We start from the raw sequence: 26262 nt of genomic DNA on the forward strand, positions 1-26262 counted from the left end.
AACGCGCATTATCAGATGTTTAGCAGATTCACTTTCGCTCTTCCATCGTTACTGCTGTGCGTTTATTTGGTCTTTTTCCTCCCCTCCGTCGGCAGGGTTCGTGACATTTTGTGGCTCCCGATGTTGTAATCCGGGGGAATATGTGAAGATCATGCTGGCGGTGTGGTGCTTCATGGTCTTTGCTGCAGTGGGCGAGAGGCTTGCGGCGGTCTCAGGTAAGAGAGAGAGAGAAGATAGAGAGAGGGGGTTTGGATAAAGAGCGGGAGCACCTTTTTCGTTTCCTTTGCATCCACATTTTTCCCCTTGCACCAGTACTATTCTAAGGTGTAGGCTGTGATTTAGTATAGCGGGAGCTCGGTCTGAAAGCACTCTCCAATGCGGTAGATTTGCTGCATCAACACATTTACATTGCAGCCCCATCACCTATATCCAATGTACATACAACCACTTCCAGGGTATTTAAACTAATAAATATCTGAGAGCACTATGATATAACTTGTCAATCACTAAGGCAATGTGTTTAACAGCCTTATTGATGATTGCTGAGAAAGGCCCTGTATGTCAATATGGGCGTCAGTCTACTATAGAACCTGTAAACTATGACAAATTACTACATGACTTATTTTCCATAAAATCCTAAATATGTCCACTAAATTTCTTAGGATAGAGCAGAGGCTGATAAAATGCTATTAACAGGCCAGTGTGATTAATTAGGTCACCAAACCATTACCTCACAGTAAGAAACACTGATTTGAATGCTCACACAGTGCGACTAAATATATACCACTTTTAAATCAACTTCTACCATTTGCTTTGCTTACTACACCACTACCAGGTCCAGTTTAGACAGGCTCAGGTGTGTCCCTTCCTTACCAAGCTCTCTGTACACTCATGAGTCTATGGTGAGAGTGTCTCTGTTGTACTACCTGCAGGTGTGGACAGGAGCCCGGTGCAAGATGGACGCATCTGGGACTGGTTTACCCCGGCAGGGCAGCCATACAGCGGGGACACTGCCACCAAGGTCACCTATCCAAAGCGGCTGGTGCAGCAGATCGAGTCGGAGGAGGAAATGGCTCATGACTACTTGGATACCAGGGTGAAGAACAGCACCGGGAACACCCTGGTAAGTTGTAACTAATGGTAAAGCCCATCTTTTTGCCAATTTCTTACTCCCATATCCCTGATTCTGTTTATTTTCACAACAGGTTGCTCTGTTCTCTGTAATTCTCAGCCCAGTGGTCTTAATTTGGGGGCCAGATACAGCCAGACAAGGTTTCAGGAATCTCCCAGAAAAATGAGGAATATATTAATATGTAATTTGATTAAAAGTAAAGTATCCCAGTTGGACAATGTATAAGAATAGGTTTTTAAACCAAACATTTTTTTCGGGACTAAAATCACATGAAATGGGGACCTGCAGCTTCATGTGTAGCTCAATAAATTCAGGAAACTTTTGAGAATTTGAAGTCCAGTGCTCAGCATGCATCCTTACTAAGAAGATTGGTGGCATTTCAGCACGTAGGGATGCAACGATTTATTGGCCGAAAATCTGTAATGGGCGGTATTCGCCTTGTTGACTGCATTCGGCCTATCTGCAAATGTTGTGTTAAAAGGTTAAAAAGGCTTTTAAAGCCGTTTTCAAATAAATAATCTTTATCATTTGAAAGAAAGATATATTAAAGGTTGTTTGGATGATTGAATTTGTGCTCATTCAACGATAGTGAAATGAGGGCTGAATTACTTCAAAACATTTCACATTTCATTTAAAAAAAAATTTTTAAATGAAGAATTGTTTGTTTCCCTGGCACAAAAGGGTGAGCAACAATAGCAAAAAAACAAACAAAAAAACATCTGCATTGGCTATTGGCCAACTTGTTATTTCGAACATTAGTATTGACCCAGCATTTTACAATCGGTGCATCCAGCAAGTCTGTCGACAATTATGGGCGTGACAGACTGTCATTCTGTTGATGGAAACCTCATTTTTCCAGTGTTTTTAACAGTGCAGCGCTCAGCTCTCTGCAGCTCATGCAGCTCCTGCTACACAGGGATGACAGTGCAGGGTTGTGTCTTTTTTTGACCCAGTTATCACTAAAAATCCCTTCAAAAGTCCACAGTGAAGTAATGTCAGCTGATATGAAACCAAGACAGACAAGTTGTTGTGTTACAGCCATTGATTCCTGCCTAATCTGAAGCCGTAACATCTGGCAACATGTTCTGAAACTAAAACCTTCTGACCTGCTTTGTATACTGTGCAAGTATTGTAGTAATAGCACAGTTCATCAAAGAGCTGTTTAAATGTTTGCGTGCATGTTTGTAGTGGCCCTCATCTTCACATGACAAAGCTTAGCTCGTCCGATCATCCGGCTGCCGTGCTGAGCCCTCGACTTCTTCATTATTCAGTGGTGTGTTGAAGTATGTCCCCATTAATTATGAAGCAGCTCTGTGTTAGAAGTGCTGCATGGTCCAAGAGGCTTGAGCACTTCCCATCCCTGCCCCCCCGATTCTCTCTCTCTGCCATGCTGATATGATGTAGTTCAAATAATTGTTATGAGAGAGTACATTAGGCTCCTTACACACACACACACACACACACACACACACACACACACACACACACACACACACAGTCACATGTTTAGAGGCTATAGTTAAGATGAATGTTGTTGCCCCTGGAGGAGAAGCTGTCTTAACCAACTGACAGATAATGTATGAAAAAACAGCTAACATAATATACATTCAGAAGATACAAATGATGACACTGTTCAAGTAGACAAGATTTCAAAAGTTTCAGCAGCTGCACTAGACCTGCTGTTTGTTTTGTTTTTTAAATTTAAGACACTTGAAATGAGGGACATGATAAATTTAGAAGCAGCAGGGGGTGAGCTGAATTTTTCTTTCAGTCATTCAGTCTGAAAATGGGTAAGGCGGCATATTTGCCTCACTAGTTTTTTTTGTTTTTTTTTTAAGTTAATATGCTGCCCCAGGATATTTATATTATTGTTTGGTTGGTGCATAACCTGTATCTGAAATTGATTTTATTGGTTAATTAATGACCTTTATTTCTCATGTGAGAAACCATAATTTTAAGGATAAGTCAATTAAGCACTGACTGTGGGACCAGTTCCCATATACATGTAGCAGTTTGTTGTTTAACATAAATAACTCAGACTCAGCTTTTGGCATTACTATGATTATAATAAAAATGTATATTGACTAATGAGTAATTTACAATTTGATATCCATCATGGCTCAAAAAGGCCTATAGGAAGATGGTTGGATGATGTAATATGATCAAAAGCTCCAGAGCAGCTCGAAAAAATAATAATTTTGAACATCTACAATTTCATTGCCACAGTGCAACTCCTTCAGCTGAGGAAGATAAAAGAAAATGGTTTGTAGAGCTGTGGAACAGCTTTACTGTACAGAAGTACAGAAGCCCTGATGGACACCATGCATCAGCCTGTTGTCCATACTCACTGGAGGGAATCATTCCTGGATAGTGATGCATTTTATTGTAAAAGCCCAGTGATTCACTGTAGCTTGGTTCCCCCAGACTGAGATCAAAGCCATGCTGGCACAGTCAGAGCGGCTGAAAAGACACACTTTTTAGTCTGCAGTAAATCTCTCTCTCTCTCTCTCTCTCTCTCTCTCTCTCTCTCTCTCTCTCTCTCTCTCTCTCTGTCTCTCCTGGCCCTGCTGTCTCCTCACTGCCTTAGCTCTGGCAGCTGTCCAATAGGGGCATTGGCACAGCATGACTGAATTTAGACCACACCAGTAAAGTTTTCTCTTCCTCCTCTTTCCCTCCTTCTGCCTCCTCCATCTCCATACATCTCCATTCCACAATTCTAGATTAGCTCTTAAACAACCATAGCTCTCGGCGGTCATAACTCTCTGCCTGAATGCTGGCAGCCTTTGTCGATCAATAGAGACTTTATCAATCATAATATTTCAGCTGCTGAGTTGCTTTTAGAGCGTACACACATTTGATTCTGTTGAATTATTCATAGAACCTTTTCACAATCACTTTGTGGCATTTACAGAGTTACACTCTTAACAATTGTTTTGTTACACTTTGATTTATCAACTGTGAAATATGTCTGTCACTGTGTGGTTGTTGTTGTTTTTTCAGCCCGTCCACTTGGCCCAGAGCAGTTTCCAAGTAGAAGCCTTTGGACACACCTTCACTCTGGACCTGGAGCTAAACCAGTTAGTATTACTGTTCAAAACATCATAAGATCTGCCTCTTGTATCAGTAGGTGTTCTTAATTCTCTGCAGCTGTTCTTATTAGCATTTCCCAGCACTTAAGCAAATGCACTTAGCGTCTCTATTATGTTGCATGACAAGATGGGGAATACCAATGTGGCAAACACACAGACACACACTGCTGCATGTTTATGAGGTTCCACTGATTTTATTAACACCACATGTTAATATGTTCACTTATTCTTTGTGAAATACATTTGAGGGGAGAGCAAGAGGTGGAAAATAACCAATTTTTATTACATAGTGGTGATAGAGATAATGCTGTTAGAGATGTTCATACTATCTCTTTTCTCTTTGCAGTTACCTCCTGTCTTCAGAATATGTGGAACGACACTTTAACCAGGATGGGAGACCTTCACAATCAGTGGTAAGACTGTTTGCGTGGGGTGGGGATGTGCACTGACAGGATTTAAGTGAGTGAACTTTTGGCACAAAGAAGGCAGCATATTAATGAGATGACCAGAGCGGCGGTACAGTATTCAGTTATTTGGCTGCAGAAACTGAGTCAAACTTTGTCCCATTTTACACTGGTACTGTTGCCAGTGAATCTTAGAATTAATTTAAATTGCAATGCCTCACTAGAGCTCATCATATAACACAATTCCTATGTCTCATATATATTTTAAGGTCATCTAATGCAGATCTGTTTGATTAATGTCTCATTTTTAGAAATAAAAGATGTGCTTTTTTTTTTTTTTTTATCTTTTAAGGCTAATCTTTTTATGTGATGTTTTATATTGTATATATTATGTTTTTACAGTTTGACATCATCCTCCCATCTTATCTATTTATAGAAAGGACATTGTGTGCTCTCTGCTTTAAAAGTGGGCTGCCATGTAACTGTTAAGATGATGTATGTTAATGTGCTCTACATACGTGGGTTTTTCCTGTCAGCGGTGTGCATGCATGCCTCTCTGCTGTGGCAGTCAAGAAGAAGTCAAGACAGACAGTCAAGAAGAAAGGCAGCAGATGCCTGCAGTGTAAAACCACAAGCTCAGAGAAATAATTAAGAGATAACAGGAAAATGGATGAAAGCCTTGACATCTAATGTGATGCGTGCTTGTCAGGACAGACCAGAGGAATTTCACTGCATTCTGCTAGCCAGGAGGGAGGGCTAATGGTTTTTTTTTTTCTGAATAAATGTGCCACTCACTGCCCCCCCAGCAGACACCCACTCACCCAGCCAGCACTCCATGTCCCCACCCATAATCATTCCAAACTCTACCTCAGTCCTCCTGGCCAATCACAAGCCTGTTTCCATAGCAACGAGTTAGCTCAGCAGTGTCATTAAGTTCTTGGCAGCGAGAGAATAAAAGAAGAAGAGCGAGAGGGAGGAGAGCTGGTGAGAGAGGAGGAGGAGGGAAAATGAGGAGTAAAATGCCAGTTAATACAAAAGGCAAAATGAGCTTGAACGCTGGAGCAGGGAGGAGTCATTTTGGGGGTGTATGTGTGTTCATAGACAATCGGTTTGTTCCAAGAGTGGCGGGAGAGAGAGGAGGCTTACAGGGCTGGGGATGGAGACCTGTAGTCAGGCCAGATTGGCGCCCAGCTGGACAGAGGCCTCACATGATGCCTCTGATGCTGACATGGCAGGTGTGATGCATTCACGGCAGCACATCATCAGACTGATCTTGGTCGTCAGAATGCTTTTGTTTCCATTCAAAGCACTGAACTCAACGTTATTCAGGTGAACCATTTTTCTCACCTTTCCTGGTGGTTCATCTTCGCCACTGTGACCTCGTGAAACAGTGCACCCACTTTTGAGGGAGTGTTAGCTGGAGACAAAAGCTAGGGCTCTATAGTGGTAGTGAACGTTGTTAAGAGGAAAGGACAGAGCAGAGCACAATTCGTTTTTTACTCTCATCTGCCAATTGTACAGGCATCCCATGTTAAATTCTCAGATCTAACTGTGTGAGCAACATGAGTGTTGATTTATTGAAGAGATCCTTGTCCTGGGTTTACCTTCACCTCTATTGTCAGTGAAGCACAATAGAGTGGAGTATAGCACAGGACACAAGTAGGTCACAAACTGTGCCATGAACGTGATAGTGGGGAAGGAGGGAGAGAGGAGTGACATATGCAGAGGTTGTGAGAGTTTTTTTTTCCACAGAGCTGACCTTTTACGATACCCAATCAAGTATAAAAAGGGCCTGTAAAGCCTGAAGTGTGTCAGTAGAGGTTGTTTCATGAAACAGTGGTGTGGTGTGTCCACAGGGAGGGGAGCACTGCTACTACCAGGGAAGGTTGAGAGGTTTACCAGAGTCCTGGGCAGCTCTCTCCACCTGCCACGGCCTGCGGTGAGCCTGACCGTAAACCTTTATTTATAAAATCACATTTTTGTCCTGCTTAGTTTCTCTGCACACATAATTACTTAAGTTTGCTTATTTGTTTAAGTTTTTTTTTTTCTTTTCTGCTCTGCATCTCACTGTCTTTCTCTTGTTGTTGGTCCTTAGCGGCATGTTCTCTGACGGCTTCTTCTCTTACGGGATTGAGCCCATTCACAATGGGAGCAATCAGGTAAATAGTCAGTGGATAGTAGTTGTAGTGATAATTATTGAATTATTGTGAGTTTGGATGCTGAGTTTGCTGTCTGTTTTTAGGTTCGTATGTATCTAATGCCATCTGGGTTTATTCTGTTATAGGATGATGGCGCTCACTTAATCCGCAGGATGCCTGATATCAGACTTCCCCCCCACTGCCCAGGTACATAAGTGTATTTAAAACATAAGCTATTGAAACTCATATCACATCAGAATAGTACTGCCTTTAAGTCTTTTCTTATTTTCTTATCTTTATCACATATTTAATATAACCCCCTTGCCCTCAGTTAGATAAATTAGACCCAATCTCCTGTGCACTGTTGCAATAATTTAAATTACCTAATATTCCAATAAACCTCCAACACGGCAGTTGTAGTCTCCTATGTTCAAATAATTAAATTTATTTTCTCTTCACACCAGAAAGAATGCACAATTCAGACCAGATGTAATAATTGAATGGGATGTAATCTTTAGTTAATTCAGACAGGGCCATAATTACAGTCACAGCCTGTTGGATTGGGAACTGAAATGTTTTGAATGAGATTGTGATAGTATTGTTTGCACTGCACAAGAAACAAGTAATATTGCTCTAAGTGCCTGCAGCTCTGCTTCTCTGTGTGTCCAGACTGTACAGAGCACAGTGAGTGGGATAGCAGAGAAGGTGATGGTGATGATGACAGACCGGACCAAATGAGGGAACAGCAGGTGTCTGGGGGGCTGAGGAGATCTAAGAGATATATTCGCAAGCCCTCTGTCCAGACTGAGACCAAATATATTGAGTTGATGGTGGTCAACGACAATGAAATTGTGAGTTAAATCTATGTTTTGCTGCTAATTACGTGGATGTCTGATCTGGTTGGTGCTCTTTGTTGTTCAGAGAAATTAAAAGTGTCTGGCTCATATAGTAGAGGCTGTCCTACAGTGCCTCGATCTACCAGCATGGTTTTGCGTGGCTAACCATCTACCAGCATAGCTTGGGGATGTGTGTATTAGCCTGGTTGTCATCACGTTTTCTTGTCTGACAAATGTTGACATTTTTCATTGGTATCCACTGACATAGTTTCTTTATTTTATTTATTTGTGTGTGTGTGTGTGTGTGTGCGTGTGTGTGTGTGTGTATTTGTGTGTTTTTGTGTGTGTGTATTTGTGTATGAGAGGGTAAATGTGATTCATCTCTTACACCATCTGTGTATCTCTCCACAGTTTGTACAGCTGCGTCGCTCCAGCAGCCAAACCAAGAACTTTGCCAAAGCAGTGGTCAACATGGCAGATGCAGTAAGAGCTTTATTTGAAGGATTATAATCCTACTCCTAAACCTTGCATTCACACACCGCCACCTGTCAAGAAGTGTGCGTTTATATCCACATTTGCAAATGATTTATCCCAGATACCACATAGTGTCCACAGCACAGGTGTCACGCCAACAAAGTGGTAAACTGCGTTTTTGGTCCCCAGATCTACAAGGAACAGTTGAACACGAGGATTGTGCTGGTTGCCATGGAGACCTGGACCTCTAAAAATATGATGCCAGTAGTGGAAGATCCATTGATAACGCTGCAGAACTTTATGAAATACAGGAAGGACAACATCAAAGATCAGAGTGACGTCGTCCATCTTTTCTCGTAAGAGGACAACAATCTAATATCTTGAGAATTAAGGCTTCTTTGATTTTTGGGTGTTAGTTGAGGTTTTATTTTAAATTATGGTATCTTTCCTTTGCACCTCAGAGGGCGAACATTTCACAGTAGCCGCAGTGGGACAGCCTACACAGGAGGGGTGTGCTCTCTAACAAGGGGAGGAGGCATCAATGAGGTGAGGAGAATCTAAATATCTATTTTCTGTTGCCACCAACAAAGATTAAATTAAACTAAAGATTATGGTTAAACTAAATGTAGATACAAATTAGTTTAATTTAATCCATCTTTGTTGAACAATCTAAATGAAACCATTGATTAATAAAAATAAGTTTAATGAATGATTAACATATTTATGTTGAACCACCTAACCTGTCATTTTAAAGTAAGTTAAGTCAAATTGGTGTTTAAGGGCCCTATTTTAACGATCTAAGCGCACTGCGTGAAGTGCGTGGCGCAGGTGCGTTTAGGGCGTGTCCAAATCCACTTTTGCTAGTTTGACGGCCGAAAAAAGGGTCCGTGTGCCGGGCGCATGGTTCAAAAGGGTTGTACTTAGTGTCTTCATTAATTCATAGGTGTGTTTTGGGTGTAACATGCAATAAACCAATCAGAGTGTCATCTTCCATTCCCTTTAAAAGCCAGGCGCGTTTGTACCTTGGCGCATTGCTATTATGATGGCGGATTTGCACCGTAATATTTTTATTTGTAAATGTGTTTATGTGCTGTGTGTGTGTGTAACACGCATAGTGTGCGCGGGCTGTGCATAAGCCTAGGCACATTTTACTAATGCACTGTTAAAATAACAATGAAAGGTTACACTTTACTTGAAGGTATCTACATAAGAGTGACATGACACTGTCATGAACGTGTCATAAACATCAAAGTCATAAACATTTATAACATAACGCTTCTTTTAGTAAGTGTCATTCGGTTTTTGTGATGACAAGTTATGGTTAGGGTTAGGGTTAGAGTTAGGGTTAGGGTTCAGGTTCATGTGTCATGACTGTGTCATGTGTTCATGACAGTGTCATGTCAATCTTATGTAGATACCTTCAATTAAAGTGTTAGCCAATGAAATGCTGCGCTATTGACTTTAGACCAGGTTTTTGTTGGTCAACTTCTGATCACTTCCCGCTGCCTCAACATAGCAATTCAACAGTAATTCACCTGAACACACCTCCTTGTAAGACCAGCACGCCCATGGGCGCAAAAATGGGCGCAGGGTCATTTGCTATTTAAGCGACGTGGGCGCTGGACGGTCTTAAAATAGGAAAGACACTTGCGTCTGGCTTTGCGCTGTGCTGCGCCGCGCTGCGCCGGGTGCAAGATAGGGCCATAAGAGTCTGGAGCAACATGATCAATTTTAATTTAGGTTGTGAGAGGACTAAACCAAGATATGAAGAAAAGTTTGCATATAAACCATAAACCTGTTAAATTATTTAAATAATATTAAGGTTTCAAGTTTTGTTGCAACAGAATTATTAGTTAAACCATGATTTAAAGTAATAGTTATAGACACAATAGACATTTTGGTAAATGTGCTTATTCACTTTCTTTTTTTTTCTTCATTTGTACAACTCTCACGTTTGTATGGTAAATATGTAGTTTAAGCCAGCAGACAGTTAGTTCAGCATAAAGACTGGAAACAGTAACCGCTAGCCAGACTCTGTCCAAAGGTAACAAAATCCGCCTACCAACACCTTACTGGTCCCAGCCAAGAAATAATCCAGCACATAACTCCTCAGTAAAACGATGATTTGTTGTTTTTACACTTCTGTTTTTGTACAGACTTAACAACTTTAAACATGCTGGTAGGTGGCTATTGTTACATTTTTGACAGAGCCAGGCTAGCTGTTTCGCCCTGCTTCCAGTCTTTATGCTAAGCTAAGCTAACTGGCTGCTGGCTGTAGCCTTTAATTTATCATAAAACTGTGGTATTGATCTTCTAACTCTTGGCAAGAAAGGTAATAAGCATATTTCCCAAAATGTTGAACTATTACTTCAATCCTGGTTTTAAGTACATCATGTTTGGTGCAACCCAAGTTACCTTTAGCATTGTATATCAATGTTGTCCCCATCTCACAATAAAGCTTTCCTATGTGTATTCATTCCAGTATGGGAATGTAGGAGCAATGGCCATCACTTTGTGCCAGAGTCTTGGCCAGAACATCGGCATGAGGTGGAACAACGTACGCAACTCTGCAGGTAAAAGATAACAGGAAAGCCTGATTAAGCAGGGGGGAGGATAGAGAGATCTAATAAACCAGGCATTTAACTGAATAAATGATCAAAGCAAGATCAGTGTGGGAAGGATTGAGGCAAGGAGGGATGGTATTGAGAGGGGTGTTGGAGAGAGAGTTGGGTGTTGTATCCGTGTCCAGCAGTTCTCTTCTGTAATTAGACTTTTCCATTAGGTGATAAGTCACCTGTGTCCAAGAAGGAGGGGGAGGTGGTTAGAACATTGCTGCCACTGAACAATGGGCTCAGTGATTAATGTTGAAGAGCCATCATGCCTATTATTTAATCCAGGACAAGAGCTCAGTGCACGCACTATAGGCTCTCCATACCTCTGTCACTAGGCACCAGATCTATGGAAAGTCTATTCTTCTTTGCTGATCAAAGATCTCGCTGCAACATGTGAAGTGTTACAGCTTGGGTTGTAAATGCCAATTACCGCATTCTTTTTTTCCTTTCTTTTCCTTTTTTTTGAGTCACCTTTCCCCTCTCATCTATGCTCTTCTTCCTCCTTGTCTTCATTATAGGAGACTGCAGGTGCCCAGATGCCTGGCTGGGCTGCATTATGGAAGACACGGGGTAAAAATCCACATCATAGCACACTGAAGTGAACAACAAAAACAAAACACAACAGACCAAAATGAATCTCTTCTCGGTTTGTTGACCAAATTAAACAGCAGGACTGTTTTCTTGTCGCAATCCCTCTTGTCGCTGCGATTTGTTCCGTTCATTTCACTCAATTAGACAATTAAACACCTGTAACGGGATGCTTTGACTTTTACTTAGTCTTCAATGAGCCAAGCCTGTGATAATCACAGCTTGTATTTGATGTGTTAAAAAAAAGAAAGTTGAAACATCAGACATCAGCGTGCCCACCACCTTGAAAGAATTACAAATTGAATTTAAAGTATTTACTACACAGAATGCATTTTTTAATGTGATTTGGATTTGGCTCTCCTTAACAGAGGGAACTATACAGATTGGAATTATTCATTTGAGTAATATCCTACTACAGATGGTAACATTTCTGTCAGATTGCAAAGTGATGGCACAGACACCCACATTCCTTACTGGCAGAAAAGCATTGTGCAGTTTTTTATTTGTTGTCATGTCCTAGTCTCGATCTTGTGTGCGTGTGCGTGTGCGTGTGCTCGCGTGTAGATACTATCTGCCCAGAAAGTTTTCTCGCTGCAGCGTTGATGAGTACATCCAGTTCTTGCTCCAGGGGGGCGGGAGCTGCCTCTTCAACAAGCCAAACAAGGTGAGGGCCATGTGGGGCCTCTGAGCATCATTTATAGACTAATTAATTATTCTCGAGTCAAATCTTTATTGGAAAACACATACTTACATGACCATAGAATATTTTTGCTTTTCTCCTTTTAAGTAATGCATATTAGTATGTCTGTACTTCTAGCCAACAATCTCCTATATTTCTGACACATTTCATCTCTCCTCCATCTGTCTCCCACTTATATATATATATGTGCTCATATATGTCCGTCTCTGTCTCCCTCAGCTGTTGGACCCTCCAGAGTGTGGGAATGGCTTTGTGGAACCAGGGGAAGAGTGTGATTGTGGATCCCAGGTGGTGAGTATGCAGTTGGATATCATGTATGAAAGCCAGCTATTAAACTGAGGCAGAGCTGAAGAGTTGTTTTCATTTCTGTGGCTGCAGGAGTGCGCCCGTAGTGGAGGAGCCTGCTGTAAAAAGTGCACACTTACCCATGATGCCATGTGCAGTAACGGACTCTGCTGCAGTGGCTGCAAGGTAAGCCTGTATAACAATCATCTTTATATAAGAAAAATAAAGTATTTAACAATGAAGAGTGCCAAACCAAAAGAATTGTCTGTTATAATTTATTATAAACGATTAGGGTTGGAAAATAGGGAATTAGAAAAGAAACAACTGGAAAAAATACCAGTAATAGTTTCTTTTCTGCATGCAATACGTTTTTTGGACCGACTAACACATCAGGCATCCTGTTTTTCAGTTTTGCTCATCAAGCTGGCAGGAGTAAGACATTAGTTCTAGAGACCTCAACAACCTTTATCTTAGTGTCAAGGACTATAAGGGTATACAGTATTTTCCCACAAATATAGATCATAAAAAAATTAAGTGAACTGAATGCAATAAAATGCAAAAAAGAAAAGTCTCTACTAAGTGCTTATCTCTACAGCGTGTATGATTACTTATATGACTAATCCAAAATGTACCTGATCCCTTTTTATGCTGTGACCTAGTATGAGTTGAGAGGCGTGGTATGTCGAGAGGCTGTGAACGAATGTGATATCCCAGAGACCTGCACCGGAGACTCCAGCCAGGTAGGGTTTACTGGAACGCTGGGGGGAAAAAACGGCAAGATCAACCAGAGTTTTCAGAACATTAAGTACTTTTCTTCTTTCGCAGTGTCCTCATAATGTGCACAAGCTGGATGGCTACATGTGTGATTCTACTCAGGTAAGGGCTGGTTTGGTTTAAGGATTCTTGTCTGAAGCTCACTCTGATGTAAACTTAATTATTGTTGTCTCATTTCTTCAGGGCCGCTGTTATGGTGGACGATGCCGAACTCATGATGGACAGTGTAGGGGACTCTGGGGTTATAGTAAGTATAGAACATGTACAGCTTGCACCTGGAAAGAGTATGTATGGCGTTGTAGTCTCTTTCTCCTTGCAACAGTCTAATTCAGGGGTGGCCAACCAGTTAGGTATAAAGAGCCACAAAAAAAAACGCACCATAGCAAAAAGCCACACAACACATGCACGTCCACACTACAACAGCAACAGTGTCTTCCAGATCTAATGACAGTCATAATACATAGCAGTTTTCATAGTTTTTTTTCTCACTTAGATTGACTCCGTGGGAAACCTGACAGTCTTTGTTATCCACAATCCTTTTCAGGTCTTGCTTGAACTCGGTTGTGGCCACTTGAAGCAACTCTCTCACTCATTTGTCACTAAAGGGGCTTTCAAACAATCGGATTCAGCAGTGAAAGGGTTAACGAGGAAGGTGATCTGTGGCCGCTGTTTTTCCTCAGGTTGCAGAATCTGTCCTCAAAACTCTGCTGCATTATTTTCCATTTTAAAATTATTGGCAAATGTATTGGCAGTATTGGCAGATGCATTCAAATGTGTTTTTTTTTTTTTTTTTTATTTACTTATCTGAAATACTGTATGTTTCAGAAAAGTTAAAAACAACAATCAACCAATGACACAGCCCCCAGCCACACAGTAAGAGCCTCACAGGAGCAGGCAAAGAGCCGCATACGGCTCAAGAGCCACAGGTTCGCCACCCCTGGTCTAATTAGTATGTCTGTTTGCCCTCCCAGATTCAGCGGACAGGTTTTGTTATGAGAAGCTGAACGCTGAGGGGACAGAGAAAGGCAACTGTGGTCCAGGTCCTGAAGGCCAGGGCTGGCTGCAGTGCAACAAGCCGTGAGTCACACCATCCTGATACCCTTTGCTGATATTCTCATAGAAGAATAAGAGTGTGTTCACTCTAATCTGCTTTTTAGATACACATTGTTCTCTACCATTTACTTTTTCCTGTTTAGTGATGTTTTATGCGGCTTCCTGTTCTGTGCCAACGTGACGACAAAACCAAAGTTTGGAGACCTGCAGGGTGAGGTGACCAGCTTCACCCTCTACCACCAGAACAAGTACCTGGACTGCAGGTCAGTGGGTCACATCTATCTGATCAGCTACAGCTAACGTAGTGTAAAAATAAGAACCTTGTGTTCCTAAATGTCTAAAGGTTCTATCCCTCTTCTCCCACCTGTCTGACATGTTTGGATGGTTTTTCAGAGGTGGCCATGCTCTGCTGGAGGACGGATCAGACCTGGGCTATGTGGAGGAAGGCACTCCATGTGGTCCCAACATGATGTGTTTGGAGCGACGCTGCCTCCCTGTGGCGGCGTTTAACCTCAGCACCTGTTCTGGATCCAACAATGGGCGCATCTGTTCTGACCACGGGGTAAAAACCCTCCTGAAAAGTGAACGTGTTTTAGACACATAAGTTACATGCACTGAGGGGCCACTTTATTAGGTACATCAGTGCAGTACAACAGCCTTGCCATAACATCTATCTTTACGAAGCTCATAATGTTTTTGGTGACATTGTCTTAAGTGTGTAAATTCAATTATATGTCTATTACTGAGGTCATAGTTGAGGATGATGTCGTACTGGACTGACTATATTGAGAAGGGTTTAAAAAAAATTGTCTCTTTTATTTACATACATTAAAACTGTTGTTTCAATTGCATTTAAGTAACTGTAATCTATGTATTTCGGACCTGTTTTACATTTAAATATAGCTGGTGACATATAACCATTGTTTTTCCTTCAAAGATTTCCTGTTGTTATCTACCAAATAAGCATTTTCAGGTCAGAATCTGTCAGTCACACACACTAACTGTTGTTTCAACAGCATCTAAATGAATATATTTCAGTGTGAAACAGGTTGAAACTATGTGTTGAAATACTGTCATTGAAAGGCTGTTGAAACACCAGTGCCAATGTATATGTCACCAATATGACAGCCCAGTTTTAACATAGATTAAAAAATGTCTTTTGACCTGTAAATCACCAAATCCATCTTTTTTTTCCATATTTAACATCTTTCTCTGTTCGTGCTTATTGCACTTGATTTTCATCTGTCCCTATCTCTCTCTCTCTCTCTTGTAGACCTGCAGTAATGAAGTGAAGTGTATCTGTGACAGGGACTACACAGGAAAGGACTGCAGTGTCTTTGATCCCATCCCTGAGCCAACCGTCCCGACAGGCCAAGAGAAGAAAGGTCCATAGCGCCTCTCAACCTGCCCATGTCTCTTTTTCTGTCTGCCTCTCATATCCCCCTCATGGTCTCTACCCATCATCACTGTAGCTTCTCTATCCACTGAAGCAGAGCACAGTATCTTGTCCTCAAATACAAAGAGTAGTTCACCTGATTACTGTGAGAAAGTTAACATCATTATATAGACCACATAGTGTTTTCCCTCCTGGCGAGTCTTGGTTCCAATGTTGGAAGAGTGTGGGTGTGTGTTGAGACATGTTTATCCATTAGAGCATATGTGCATGTACAGATCATTTGTGTGTGTGTGTGTGTGTGTGTGTGTGTGGTGATACTGAATGTCTTGCAAACACCGCCATCTTCAAGTGTCTTCCTTACTTTCTTACAGTCTGCCAATGACACAGAGCAATTGAGCAGCTGCTCTCATAGGGCCAAAAAAGCCACCCTGAGCAAGAGTGTGTCCATCTGAAAGAGCAGGAGAGGGGGAATGAGAACAAAGTAATAAAACTCTCTCCTTTGTTTTTTTTGTGTTACTGTTGTCTCCCTGACCTCCCTCGCTCACCCGCCCGTTCTCCCACCTCCAACCCATGTGCTGGTATCCTCCTCCTTCCCTTCATCTCTCTTTTTCTGTCTGCAGGTATCTTACCATCTGCCTTTCTCTCTCTCTAGTTGTTGTCGATGTACAGTGTTGATGCTGTCCTCTGACGTGTGTTTTTTAGTGGTGTTGTTTTGTTTCTGCCCCCCTACTCCTCTTCCTCCTCCACACCCTTCCTCCTTCCTCTGCGCAGGTCCCAGTGGCACCAATATCATAATAGGGTCCATCGCAGGTGCTATTCTCCTGGCAGCTATAGTCCTAGGGGGAACAGGATGGGGATTTAAGTAAGAGTTCTGGCATGCCTTTGTGTACCTGTCTGCTTCTACCTAAAGGAACCCCCGCTTCTCCCACTCTCACCCCTCTGAAAGAGATCCTCGTTCGCAACTCATCGCCCATCCAGGGGAGGGGAAATGGGGAGTGAAGTCTGAGCTCAACCGTGCACATATTTGAACTGCTTTTGGCATCAAAATCCGTACGGAACATAACACCGCTTGTTTAGTTTTCTTTGATCGAATCATTAATTAAACATGAGCTCTATCCTTCACCTCTTAGTCCCTTTTTATATATATATATATATATATATATATATATATATATATATATATATATATATATATATATATATATATATATATATAAAAAAAACAGGGCAGGACCGAGACGTTAATCTGCCAGGAACACTAAACCACTAGATTTATTAGCCTTTTAATGAAAAAGTGTAATGGTTACAGTGGATTACCATAAACACCCCTTTTATGTTTTACCTTTGGTGCTTTTTTAGCCTGCATTATATATTTTTCAGCATCCTATCCCCAAATGCCCTCGCTGGTGTGCTTCTTCTGCACTGTTCCACCTGTGCATGCTTGCTGTTGTTCACTCCTTATACTCTGACATAAAAGGACTGCTACTACTTTGCTCACAGATTCATAAGATAACTGTGGCTGATGAAAAGCTGTCAATTGAAAAGCATGTAATAACCTATAATAACTGTAGCATGTAGCATGTAGTCAGTCCTTTTAGGGCCAGAGGTAAGAGTCTGTGCATGTGTGCATGAGCTGTAAGAAGTTTTCACTTCCAAGTCGGAGCTCTGTATTAGAGGGTGGATGTAGTTTTTGGTGTCAGACTGTATGGGGCTGAGAGGAGAGGGTCAGTGCCATGAGTACTGTAGACCTGCTGCATGTGATGTCATCACTATAATCTGGCAAGAAATATGTTTGAGAGCACTGGGGGATGAAAGAAAATGATTCAAATATTGATTCAGATTTGATGTCAACATTAAAGTCTGTTTATGCTGGGTTTTACCAATTCCAACTGTTAATGATTTGTTTTGTTTACTTTTTCTTGCGCAGCTATACTGTTATTGGTTATTTGTTCTTTAAATTTCATGCAATTCGAATGTAAGATGATCAGCTTTATAACATGCTTCTAAAAAATAGTTTAGCTTATCATTCATTTGATTGTCATTTTTCCTATTGTCATTGATATGTCTTGACATTTTGTCTTTTCTCTTGATGTGTGCTCACTGGATGCAGGAACATTCGAAGAGGAAGGTATAACTTAGGACCACGACCATGTGATGTCGTGTTGGTGGAGTCGTATCACAAAACATCCCATGTCATTCCACACTTACTCCTTCATCCACCATCTGAAGTACAGCCTTTGGCTCATCCCCACAGAGCACCATGCTCACCATGCTTTTCTCACTGCTCATTTTGCTTGAATACTTCATCCCATTTAATTTTCGCTTTAAACCCCTGCAAAAAAAAACAACCATCCAATAACATTCCCTTTATCATTGTAAAGCAGAATGGCTTTTTCCATTTCTCAAGCATCTTCATCTTTTGTCACCTATGCAACAATCTGTTTTTCTTCCTGTTAACTATCCATTTTCACGTCTCTTTCAGATCTGGTGGAGGATAAGATGTCTGTCATTCTGTCTCCGTCCTGTCTATTCCTGTCTTCCTCCTCGCACTGTGTCGTTTCAACATCAGAGAAGAGGGGAACAAAAAAAGTCTTCCACTCCTGTCCTAAAATTTTGCCAAACTTCTTCTGATCATTGTTTCCTCCACGCTCCGTCTGCTCCTATGGTCTGTCCTACTGCACGACTCCTCTGGGCCTGTGGAGCTTCTCTCACCATACCAGCCAAATCATACTTGTGTGGCTGCTTCCAGCAGTCCGCTGAGGACTGTGTCCGTGCCACGCCTAGAGCAAGCAGGTGGCTCTTGCTGTGGGAGAGACTAGGGTCTATCTCCAGTCCAGTGGCTCTAAGAATGTGATTCGGTGTCTGTGTACCTCCTTTACTCACATCTTGAACAGTCTGATGAATAACATATCAACAGTGGACCAATTTAAAATAAGACATGTCTTTCCAATGCCTGCCTGCCTGCCTGCATACAAACTAAACTGGCCAGCAACAGTGAGCCCACAGTTAAATGTTGGACTAGCACACATACTGGCCATCTAATAGACTGAAATAATGTTACAGGAGCTGAATAGTTTCCTTTTTTCTCAAAGGAGAAGGACCTGGGACACAGTTCCAAGGCCAAAGCCAGGCCTTGACATCTCAAAGTGGACAATTATCTGTTTTAATCTACAAAGTCTGTCAACATGTATATAACTGAAAAGAAGCCGTGCATTGGACTGTTGTTTTCCAAAGAGAAACAAAGGAAGGACAAATGATTATATACTGTAAAATGATGGCTCAAAAACTATTCAGCCATTAGCCAGAGCCCAGACTGATACCTTTTCATTGTTATTTGTTCTTTTAACACCCCAACCCTCACCCAGAGGTTTTCAGGTACAAAAAGGGAAGCTAGGTGTAATGGTTTTGGGATCATTTTAAACCACTGAACCTTGACGCAGCAGAGACCGTAACTTAGTGTTTTAACCACAGACTGACCAACATACATTCCACAATATCTGTCGTTGTGCGTGCTCACCACTTTCAGGCCCAAAGTTTGTACACTTAGGAGGTTTAATCTGTATGTCTGTTCATGGGTGAATGTACGCATGTAAGATTTTTAAAGAAAGGACAAATGTATGCGTGTTTACATTAGTGTTAGGGGCAATTGTGTCCGTGTATACCTTAACACTCCTATCACAGGTAGAAGGGCAGATTTTTATCTCTAGAATATCATCTCTTTCTACAAACTGTTGTGCGCTGCAGCCATGGCACCATAAAGGCAGCACATTAATAAAGTATTCAACAGTTTTTATGTCCTGTATCTACAGAAAAACAAGCACTAACCAACTGTATGCACACCTATTTGTAAATATGTGCAAGATATACTGAATGTTAAATGCACTGAATGAAGATTTATTTAAAAGATATGTTAAAATAATGAATTGTAGCTGTTAGTCTCTTGACAGGACCCATATTTGGAAATCTCTCCTGTACTCAACACTGTCCATGCATCTTTAAATGTGGCGTAACAGCTAAGCTAGCTGTCTCGCATCTCTCTTATCATTCCAGCTATCACTTAAATAATGTTGTAAATCTTTTGTACATTTGTTGATAGCCCTGAGTTCTGGGTGATCGCCTCAGCCCAGAGGCTTTGTAATGATCCCGACTGTAAATGAGATTAAAGAGATCTAGTCTGGGGTCCAGGAGGCAGCTCGTCTGAAACTGTATGCGTCAGTTTGGTTCATTTGAGCTTTGCCCTACTGGCAGATGCACTTTTGTTATTATTACAATATGTACAGAGTTGGTATCAAATACAATCTGTTTGATTTTGAGGTTTAGGGGGAAAGCAAAAGCAAGATGCATCGTATCCCGTATTTCTAGACACTATCTTTTTAAATGTAAACAAAAAGAAATGAACTAAGGCTTGTAGTTTGATTGAAATGGAGGGAAAATAAAATTTAAAAAAATGAAACCACACCTACTCTCGCTACCTTGCTGCTATGGTATTTATATTTTATGGTTAGACTTGAGAGTTCTATGCTTTGGTTTTCTGCTTTTGAAAAAAATGTTAAATTACAGTGGGTATGAAACAGTAACTAAGGGCAAAATATTGTGAAACTATACATTAATATTGTTTCCTCCAATTATGTGCCACAAGAGGTACTACAATCTGAGGCTGCGACTGCTGATTATTTATATTATCAATTCATTTATTGCTTATTTTTTTAGTCTAAGAATCAAACAAAAATCGCCATCAGTTTCTCAGACCCCTAAATTGGTATCTTTAATCAGACTATAACCTGGTATTTCATTTACAATATAAAACCTAAATAAAATCGTCACGTGTGGTCTTTTTTATTATAAATTACTCCAAGATAAATGATTAATCGATTATCTAAATGAATCAACTAATCAATTTAACACTACTACAATCAAATTAGTTGTTGCACCTCCTGCATTTTTGATGATCTTATTGATATTAAGTGACAAACAAAAAAAGTATATTAAAATATTACTTTTATTATGAGCAAATTATTACAACAACAACTCAACTTGGTGGTTGACAAATCGTTAAGCATAAGAAAAGTTTCATGTCACTTTCCTTATATCACGGCACAGATGCATTTAGCTTTCATTAAATAAAAACTTTTTTAAAAGTCATTGACAAGTGTTGGCATACAGGCCAATGACTATAGAAATAAACCTTTTAAAAGGCTGATGACAGCCAAGACAGAATATGTCGATCTCTGATCGTGATCAACATGACGGATAAGTTCAACCTATTATTCTTCAGCTGGGTGAAAGTACACAGCTGATTTGTACTTTTTCTGTTAAATACTGTTAAGAATGTCGGTATCTTTATGGAGGTCAACATTTTTTGGTTTGTCGTGAGAGGTGGGACAGAGCTGGATGAGGACGCTTTCTGCACAGGAGACGAGGAGGACAGATGTCAGTCTGCAACCTCTCCGGTGTCCCACTTAGTTTTGGGTTCTTGCCACCACTCAGCCAGGAAGGACTCCTCGTAGTCTCCCATACCATCAAACTCAGCGTCAGGATGCACCGTGTGAGAAGAAGCCATTTCTTCTGGACTTACCACATCCTTAAAGATAACACAAAACACACACAGTCAACAGCAAGCAAGAATGTGACTATCTTACTTCCATTCTATCTGGCGAAACATACTTTATGCTTTTCCTATCTATAAATCTGTCACTTGTGCAGCCTGTAATTCAACCTAAACTATCACAGTCCTCCCCAACTCTCAGTTCCAGGCAGTGTGTAGAGATGGGAGGGGTCGACCTGAGTTAAATGGATGTGGCACAGCCTCAGTGGCCAACACCTCCCAGCCACATACCACACGCTGCTGGCGGAAAACACAGCCCCCACCCCCTGCTTTCTCTCCCGCAGCCTTCATCCCCTCTTTCTCTCCCTTTCATCCTCTGAGACTTTTTTTTTCTTGTGTTGCCATTTCCACAACCTCAACAGCAGCTTGCACTTAGTCTGTTAGTTTACTCCTCTAAAGTAAAAGTGTATATCCCCAAACATGCTTTAGAATGTTTGCTCAACTTAAATGAAAAGGTGGAATATGCACTTTGGAAAACAAGGGCCCAAACGCCAACTAGATCAGCCAATTTAGTTGTTGTTGTTGTTGTTGTTGAGCCAAGTTAAAGTGTCATTTCACAAAAACATATTTTTCTACGTACCTACGTAGGGTTGTCTAGTCATGCAGACAGTTTAAGTTGTATCTGCTAAGGGTTTTGAGATGTCTGTCTCTGCCACCACCCCAGCACAATGGAGGTTGATGGAATTTTGTTTGTGCAGTTAAAAGAAATCTCGAAACCTCGTCTGATGAAATCAGCATAGCAAGATAACGCTACTTAGAGTAAGAAAAAACATGTCTATTTTGATTGAAATGGCCCTTGAATCTGTCTATAATGTATTTTTTCCAACTAGTACATTACATATATAATTATGATATAATCGAGTGTCTTTAAGGACATTTCTATGTGTATAGACATTGAATGCACTCAACAGTTTTGCCGCTACAACCTGCCTGGTAATACCAGTAGCTTATATTGGCTAATGTTAGCTGAGGTTTGGGTAGATATTTGTATACACATTACTGAGTCGGTTCACTGACTGTGCTACTGCCACAATGTGTTTTAGCATTTAACGTTATTTTATAATTGTCACTTGTGGCTACAGTGACAATGTTTCAAAAAAGTTAAATAGGCTCGCTTTAAAGAAGTTTTTTTATTCATTTAATTCAAGAAATGTATATTCACAAGAGCTTAATTATTAGAAGGACAATATTATTTGCAAAGAGGGTTAACTAAATGTGACTTCAGCTGGACTTTGCGTCATTGCTGTGCTCACAATTTCACTGTGCTGCCCAAAACCAATGCTTCCTGTAAATTTGCCACCATCTCTGCCTTTCAACAACATAACAACATACCTCATCGTCAGTTTGTAGGTAGTTCAGTGCAAACTCCAGCATCTCTTTCTGCTTGGTTGTCTCGTTAAAGTACCTCAGGGCCTCCTGAAAAACAAAAGTGGCATCAGCTCTTGTGTTGACCTTTTGTTTACTGTTTTTTTTTTTTTGCCTCTTAGTTTGGAAGCCTTTGAACTCTTTCTGCTGCCTCTGGTTCACCCACTGAAATACATAAAGTATAAAAAAAGAACAGTAATGAGTTCTTTGTTTTACTCACGGGCCGAGGCTGAAAGTCCCTTTCCTCGAGTCCCCACTGCTCCCTGTAGAAGCGATAGTACGCTACATTTTGCTGCATCACCTGGTCTTTACTGTCAAACAGGATGTAACTGGCTGCACACGGAGCAGCGTTCTTTACATCATTCACTGTAGAGGATCACAAGATAATACATGTTTAAACAGTCTTACACAAATTGCTGTCAAAAGTCTGAATCCAGAGTCTTTGTCATGGTTCTTACATTTATAATAGGAAAACTGGAGGTAGTGATACATAGTGGCTACAAACTTCTCCACAAAGAAGCCTCCAACGCTGGGTGTCAGGTGCTCTTCACATTTTACCTTACATTTCAGCACATCGGTGTAGAGATCTGAGGGAACAACAAGCATATTATTTTCTTTTCTTAAACACACTGGACTGAAACAACTCTTGAATTGCTCTATTCTTACCTGCCAGGGCGGGATAGAAGTCTTTGGACTCTAAGATCTCGTATGAGCCCTCACAGCCTGCCAAGCAGAGACTGTATATATCAAAGTACTGCGTGATGGCCTGTTCCATGTTTCGGGCACTGCTGCTGAAGTCACCGTTGTTGTAAAGCGTCACACTCTTCAGGAAAACACTCTGGATAACAAAGAGTTGTGGTTAGAAAAGTTTGAATAGTTTAGCACGAGTTGCAAACTGGATAAGGAAGAAGATGTTGATCTACGAACTTCATACGGCTGCTCCTCGTGGTCGATGAGATATTCTTCCACATCGAACAGCGTCTTGTAATAATTCATGTTCTTGGTCAAATAGGGATCATTTGGGTTCTTCTTCAGGAAGGTGTGAGCCGCTGACACAGCCTTCTCCAAGTTGTTAAGCTGAGGAAGAATAGATAGTTTTACAATCAATTCCACAGTGTTTTGGGGGATTTTTTAAATATGAAACACCATCTCTCCCACTTGCATGAAGGGAAACAGCAGCTCCAGTCATTAACGTGACCTCTGACCCCTTTTCTCCAACAACTACTGACAGATGCAGATCACTGATGTCAGAATATGAATTCTTGTGAGTCAGTCAATAAAAAACTAATGGAGCTCAGCGCAAATTCTTTCAGGAAGACTTCTAAATAACTTCAATCACCACTATCTCTTCCTAAAACTATTCAGCTGTTAAGAGGCGTTCACCTTTCAGTAAACCAACAAAAATTGGCCACAAAATTCATGATCCAATCACAGCATAACATCCTGCTTTAAATGTCTTCTCTCCTTGCTATCAGCTGTCTTTTCAGACAAATGTGCAACCCTCCACCTCCCCTTCCACCTCTGGTCATCGTCAACCACGGCAACCTGAGTCCGTTTCCGGCAGACAGCTCCTTCGTTCGGTCTCCGGTCTCCATCACCAGTGTCTAGGCTCCATCGGGGGGGAATATGTCTGGCTTCTCTACCCCTTTAAAATATTTTTAACGATGGAGTCTAATCCCCAAAGACTGTACATTTCATATTATGCTTATGTACAATAAATCTTTGCATATCTGCAACGAAGTCTCTCCTGATTGAAATGTGGTGCTGTATGCAGAACTGTGAAATAAATAAGGGAAAGGGTCAAGGGTATATAGGGCAAGGCAGCTCTATTTTAGCACATTTCAGCAACAAGGCAATTCGAAGTGCTTTACATAAAATATTAAAGAGCAGTTAAAACAGTTAAAAATATAAAAACAGATATACGAGAATAAAAGTTAAAGTGCAGTATAAGAAATGAACAATTATTTAAAGAAAGGCAGCATCAAAACGAAAGGTCTTCAGCCTTGATTTAAAAGAACTCAAGAGTTGCAGCGGACCTGCAGTTTTCGGGGAATTTGTCCCAGATATTTGGTGCATAACAACTAAACGCTGCTTCTCCCTGTTTAGTTCTGACTCTGGGGACAGAAAGCAGACCTGTCCCAGACGACCTGAGAGGTCTGGGTGGTTCATAATGTAGCTTCAGATCAGAAATGTATTTTGGCCCTAAACCAGTCAGTGCTTTATAACCCAAAAGAAGTATTTTGAAATCCATTCTTAAAGGGACAGGAAGCCAGTGTAAATACTTCAGAACTGGAGTGATGTGATCCACTTTCTTGGTCTTATAAGGTAGTCTTGGCCAAGAAACTAAATGTAATGAACACATTCAACTACCCACTTCTCTCCTCAAAGAAGAGGAGAGAGCCACCTTCAAATAGAGTCAGCAAAATCAAAGTCATGTAAATCCTAAAAGCCTGCTTTGTTGATCTGGGTGGCTGTTTGACCACCAGACAGAGAGCTTTGATTCACCTTTTAATTTACCAGACAAAACTATAAACTGCTCCAATTTAAAGCTGTCAGTACTTTGATGTGGTGAGTGTAAAATAACACCTCCAGCACCTGAAGGATCACAGCAGTGTTAAAGGGTTTTGTGATGGTGGCTGTTTATTACACACTAATGTAATGAAGGTTGTCTACAATAACATGGAGATTATCTGGAGATCTTTGCACACTATATGAAACCAAAAATTATTCAAAAATGAGATCAGTAGGCTATTTTAGCCAACGCAAACCTATAGTCCCCATCATCCTGCCTGACAGAGAAGAATAAGGGGATTGTTTCAGGAACACTGGAAGAGACGTGGCACATGCTCAACTACTGCTTGGTCTGCAGGAGGGCGCAAAAAAAAAAAACACAGCAAGGAAACGGTACTGCACTGAGAGAAATTTCCTCTCGGTGAGTCAAACCGAGTCAATCTGCCTCGAAAATCAGCTGCAGATACTTTTGTTGTGCGACTGCGCCCGTTACGCACAGTTATGGTAATGCTAAATCCACATCCTACTGTATGATCCTTATTGTACAATGGAATATACATATTCCATTGAGTTTATAACGGCCAACTCGCACTTAGCCTATATGTCACCTTATATTACATTTATACAACATCCACTTTGGGAAGTATTTGGTGTAACTTCAGAATTTATGGCAAAGGCCTACATTTATTTTGCACTCTAGTTTTGGGCACAATTCGACACATCAAGCACATTTGGTCTCACCTGGTAGTGTGCATACTGTATGTACCGATACGGGACCCTTTTCTCGAAGGTTTCCAATAAATCCCTCTGTGGATAGGAGATGTTAAACACTGGAAAATCTGCCTTGCACTTTTTAAGGCAGGCAGCCCTCAGTAGGATGTGGCGCATGACTCGGAGGGTGCTGTCTGCGAATAGGCTTTCGTTGTCCCGGCTGACGGAGCTGCAGTTGCGGCTACAGAAAACCTCGCTGTCCCGCAGCAGCCGGTGGAGCCGCAGGCTGAGCTCCAGGAACTTGATGCTCTCTGCCCAGTTCTGTGCCCCGTACTGCTCCAGCGCGTAGCTGTAGGCAGAGTCCAGCGGCATGATGTCCTTCTGAGGAAAACTTTTAAAGCTGTACTTTTCATACTGAGCCTCCACCAGTGTCGAGATTATAAGAGCCAGACTCAAGCTTTTCAGGAACATCGTTACCTCCAGCGGCTCCAGCAGGAGACTGTTCTTGTTTTGAATGGATCAGGAAACGTCCTTTTTCTTTACCAGGGAATGCTCATGTCTTTCTGCACGTAGCGTAGGCTGTAAAAGC

General features: G+C 41.2%; 2 protein-coding genes across 2 annotated transcripts; one reads left to right on the forward strand and one right to left on the reverse strand.

Annotated features, from left to right (window-relative positions):
* On the forward strand, positions 1 to 19774 carry LOC116063896 (disintegrin and metalloproteinase domain-containing protein 11-like). The gene is given in 27 exon segments (XM_031318896.2): positions 1 to 41; positions 43 to 215; positions 933 to 1123; positions 4133 to 4209; positions 4568 to 4634; positions 6482 to 6564; positions 6721 to 6784; positions 6910 to 6970; positions 7433 to 7614; positions 8011 to 8082; positions 8263 to 8429; positions 8535 to 8619; positions 10556 to 10646; positions 11204 to 11255; positions 11838 to 11937; positions 12193 to 12264; positions 12352 to 12444; positions 12918 to 12998; positions 13084 to 13134; positions 13216 to 13279; positions 14004 to 14109; positions 14229 to 14348; positions 14479 to 14647; positions 15359 to 15470; positions 16253 to 16343; positions 17592 to 17609; positions 17964 to 19774. Coding segments are annotated over 27 exon segments (2484 nt in total). The 5' UTR covers positions 1 to 15; the 3' UTR covers positions 17980 to 19774.
* A 688-nt stretch (positions 19775 to 20462) lies between these two features.
* p3h4 (prolyl 3-hydroxylase family member 4 (inactive)) lies at positions 20463 to 26262 on the reverse strand. The gene is made up of 7 exons (XM_031318897.2): positions 25704 to 26262; positions 23379 to 23528; positions 23118 to 23289; positions 22910 to 23038; positions 22672 to 22817; positions 22419 to 22502; positions 20463 to 21062 (listed from the first exon to the last, which is right to left on the reverse strand). The coding sequence occupies exons 1-7, from the start codon at positions 26142 to 26144 to the stop codon at positions 20913 to 20915; spliced, it is 1272 nt and encodes a 423-aa protein (XP_031174757.1). The 5' UTR covers positions 26145 to 26262; the 3' UTR covers positions 20463 to 20912.

Source organism: Sander lucioperca, chromosome 21, assembly GCF_008315115.2.
Source record: "Sander lucioperca isolate FBNREF2018 chromosome 21, SLUC_FBN_1.2, whole genome shotgun sequence".
Classification (NCBI taxonomy): Eukaryota; Metazoa; Chordata; class Actinopteri; order Perciformes; family Percidae; genus Sander; species Sander lucioperca.

Coding starts and splice junctions, on each gene's coding strand:
- p3h4 (XM_031318897.2), bottom strand. CDS start 26,144: ATGTTCCTGAAAAGCTTGAGTCTGGCTCTTATAATCTCGACACTGGTG. Junction 23,529..25,703: donor TACAGTATGCACACTACCAG/GTGAGACCAAAT, acceptor ATTCTTCCTCAG/CTTAACAACTTGGAGAAGGC. Junction 23,290..23,378: donor ACGAGGAGCAGCCGTATGAA/GTTCGTAGATCA, acceptor TTTGTTATCCAG/AGTGTTTTCCTGAAGAGTGT.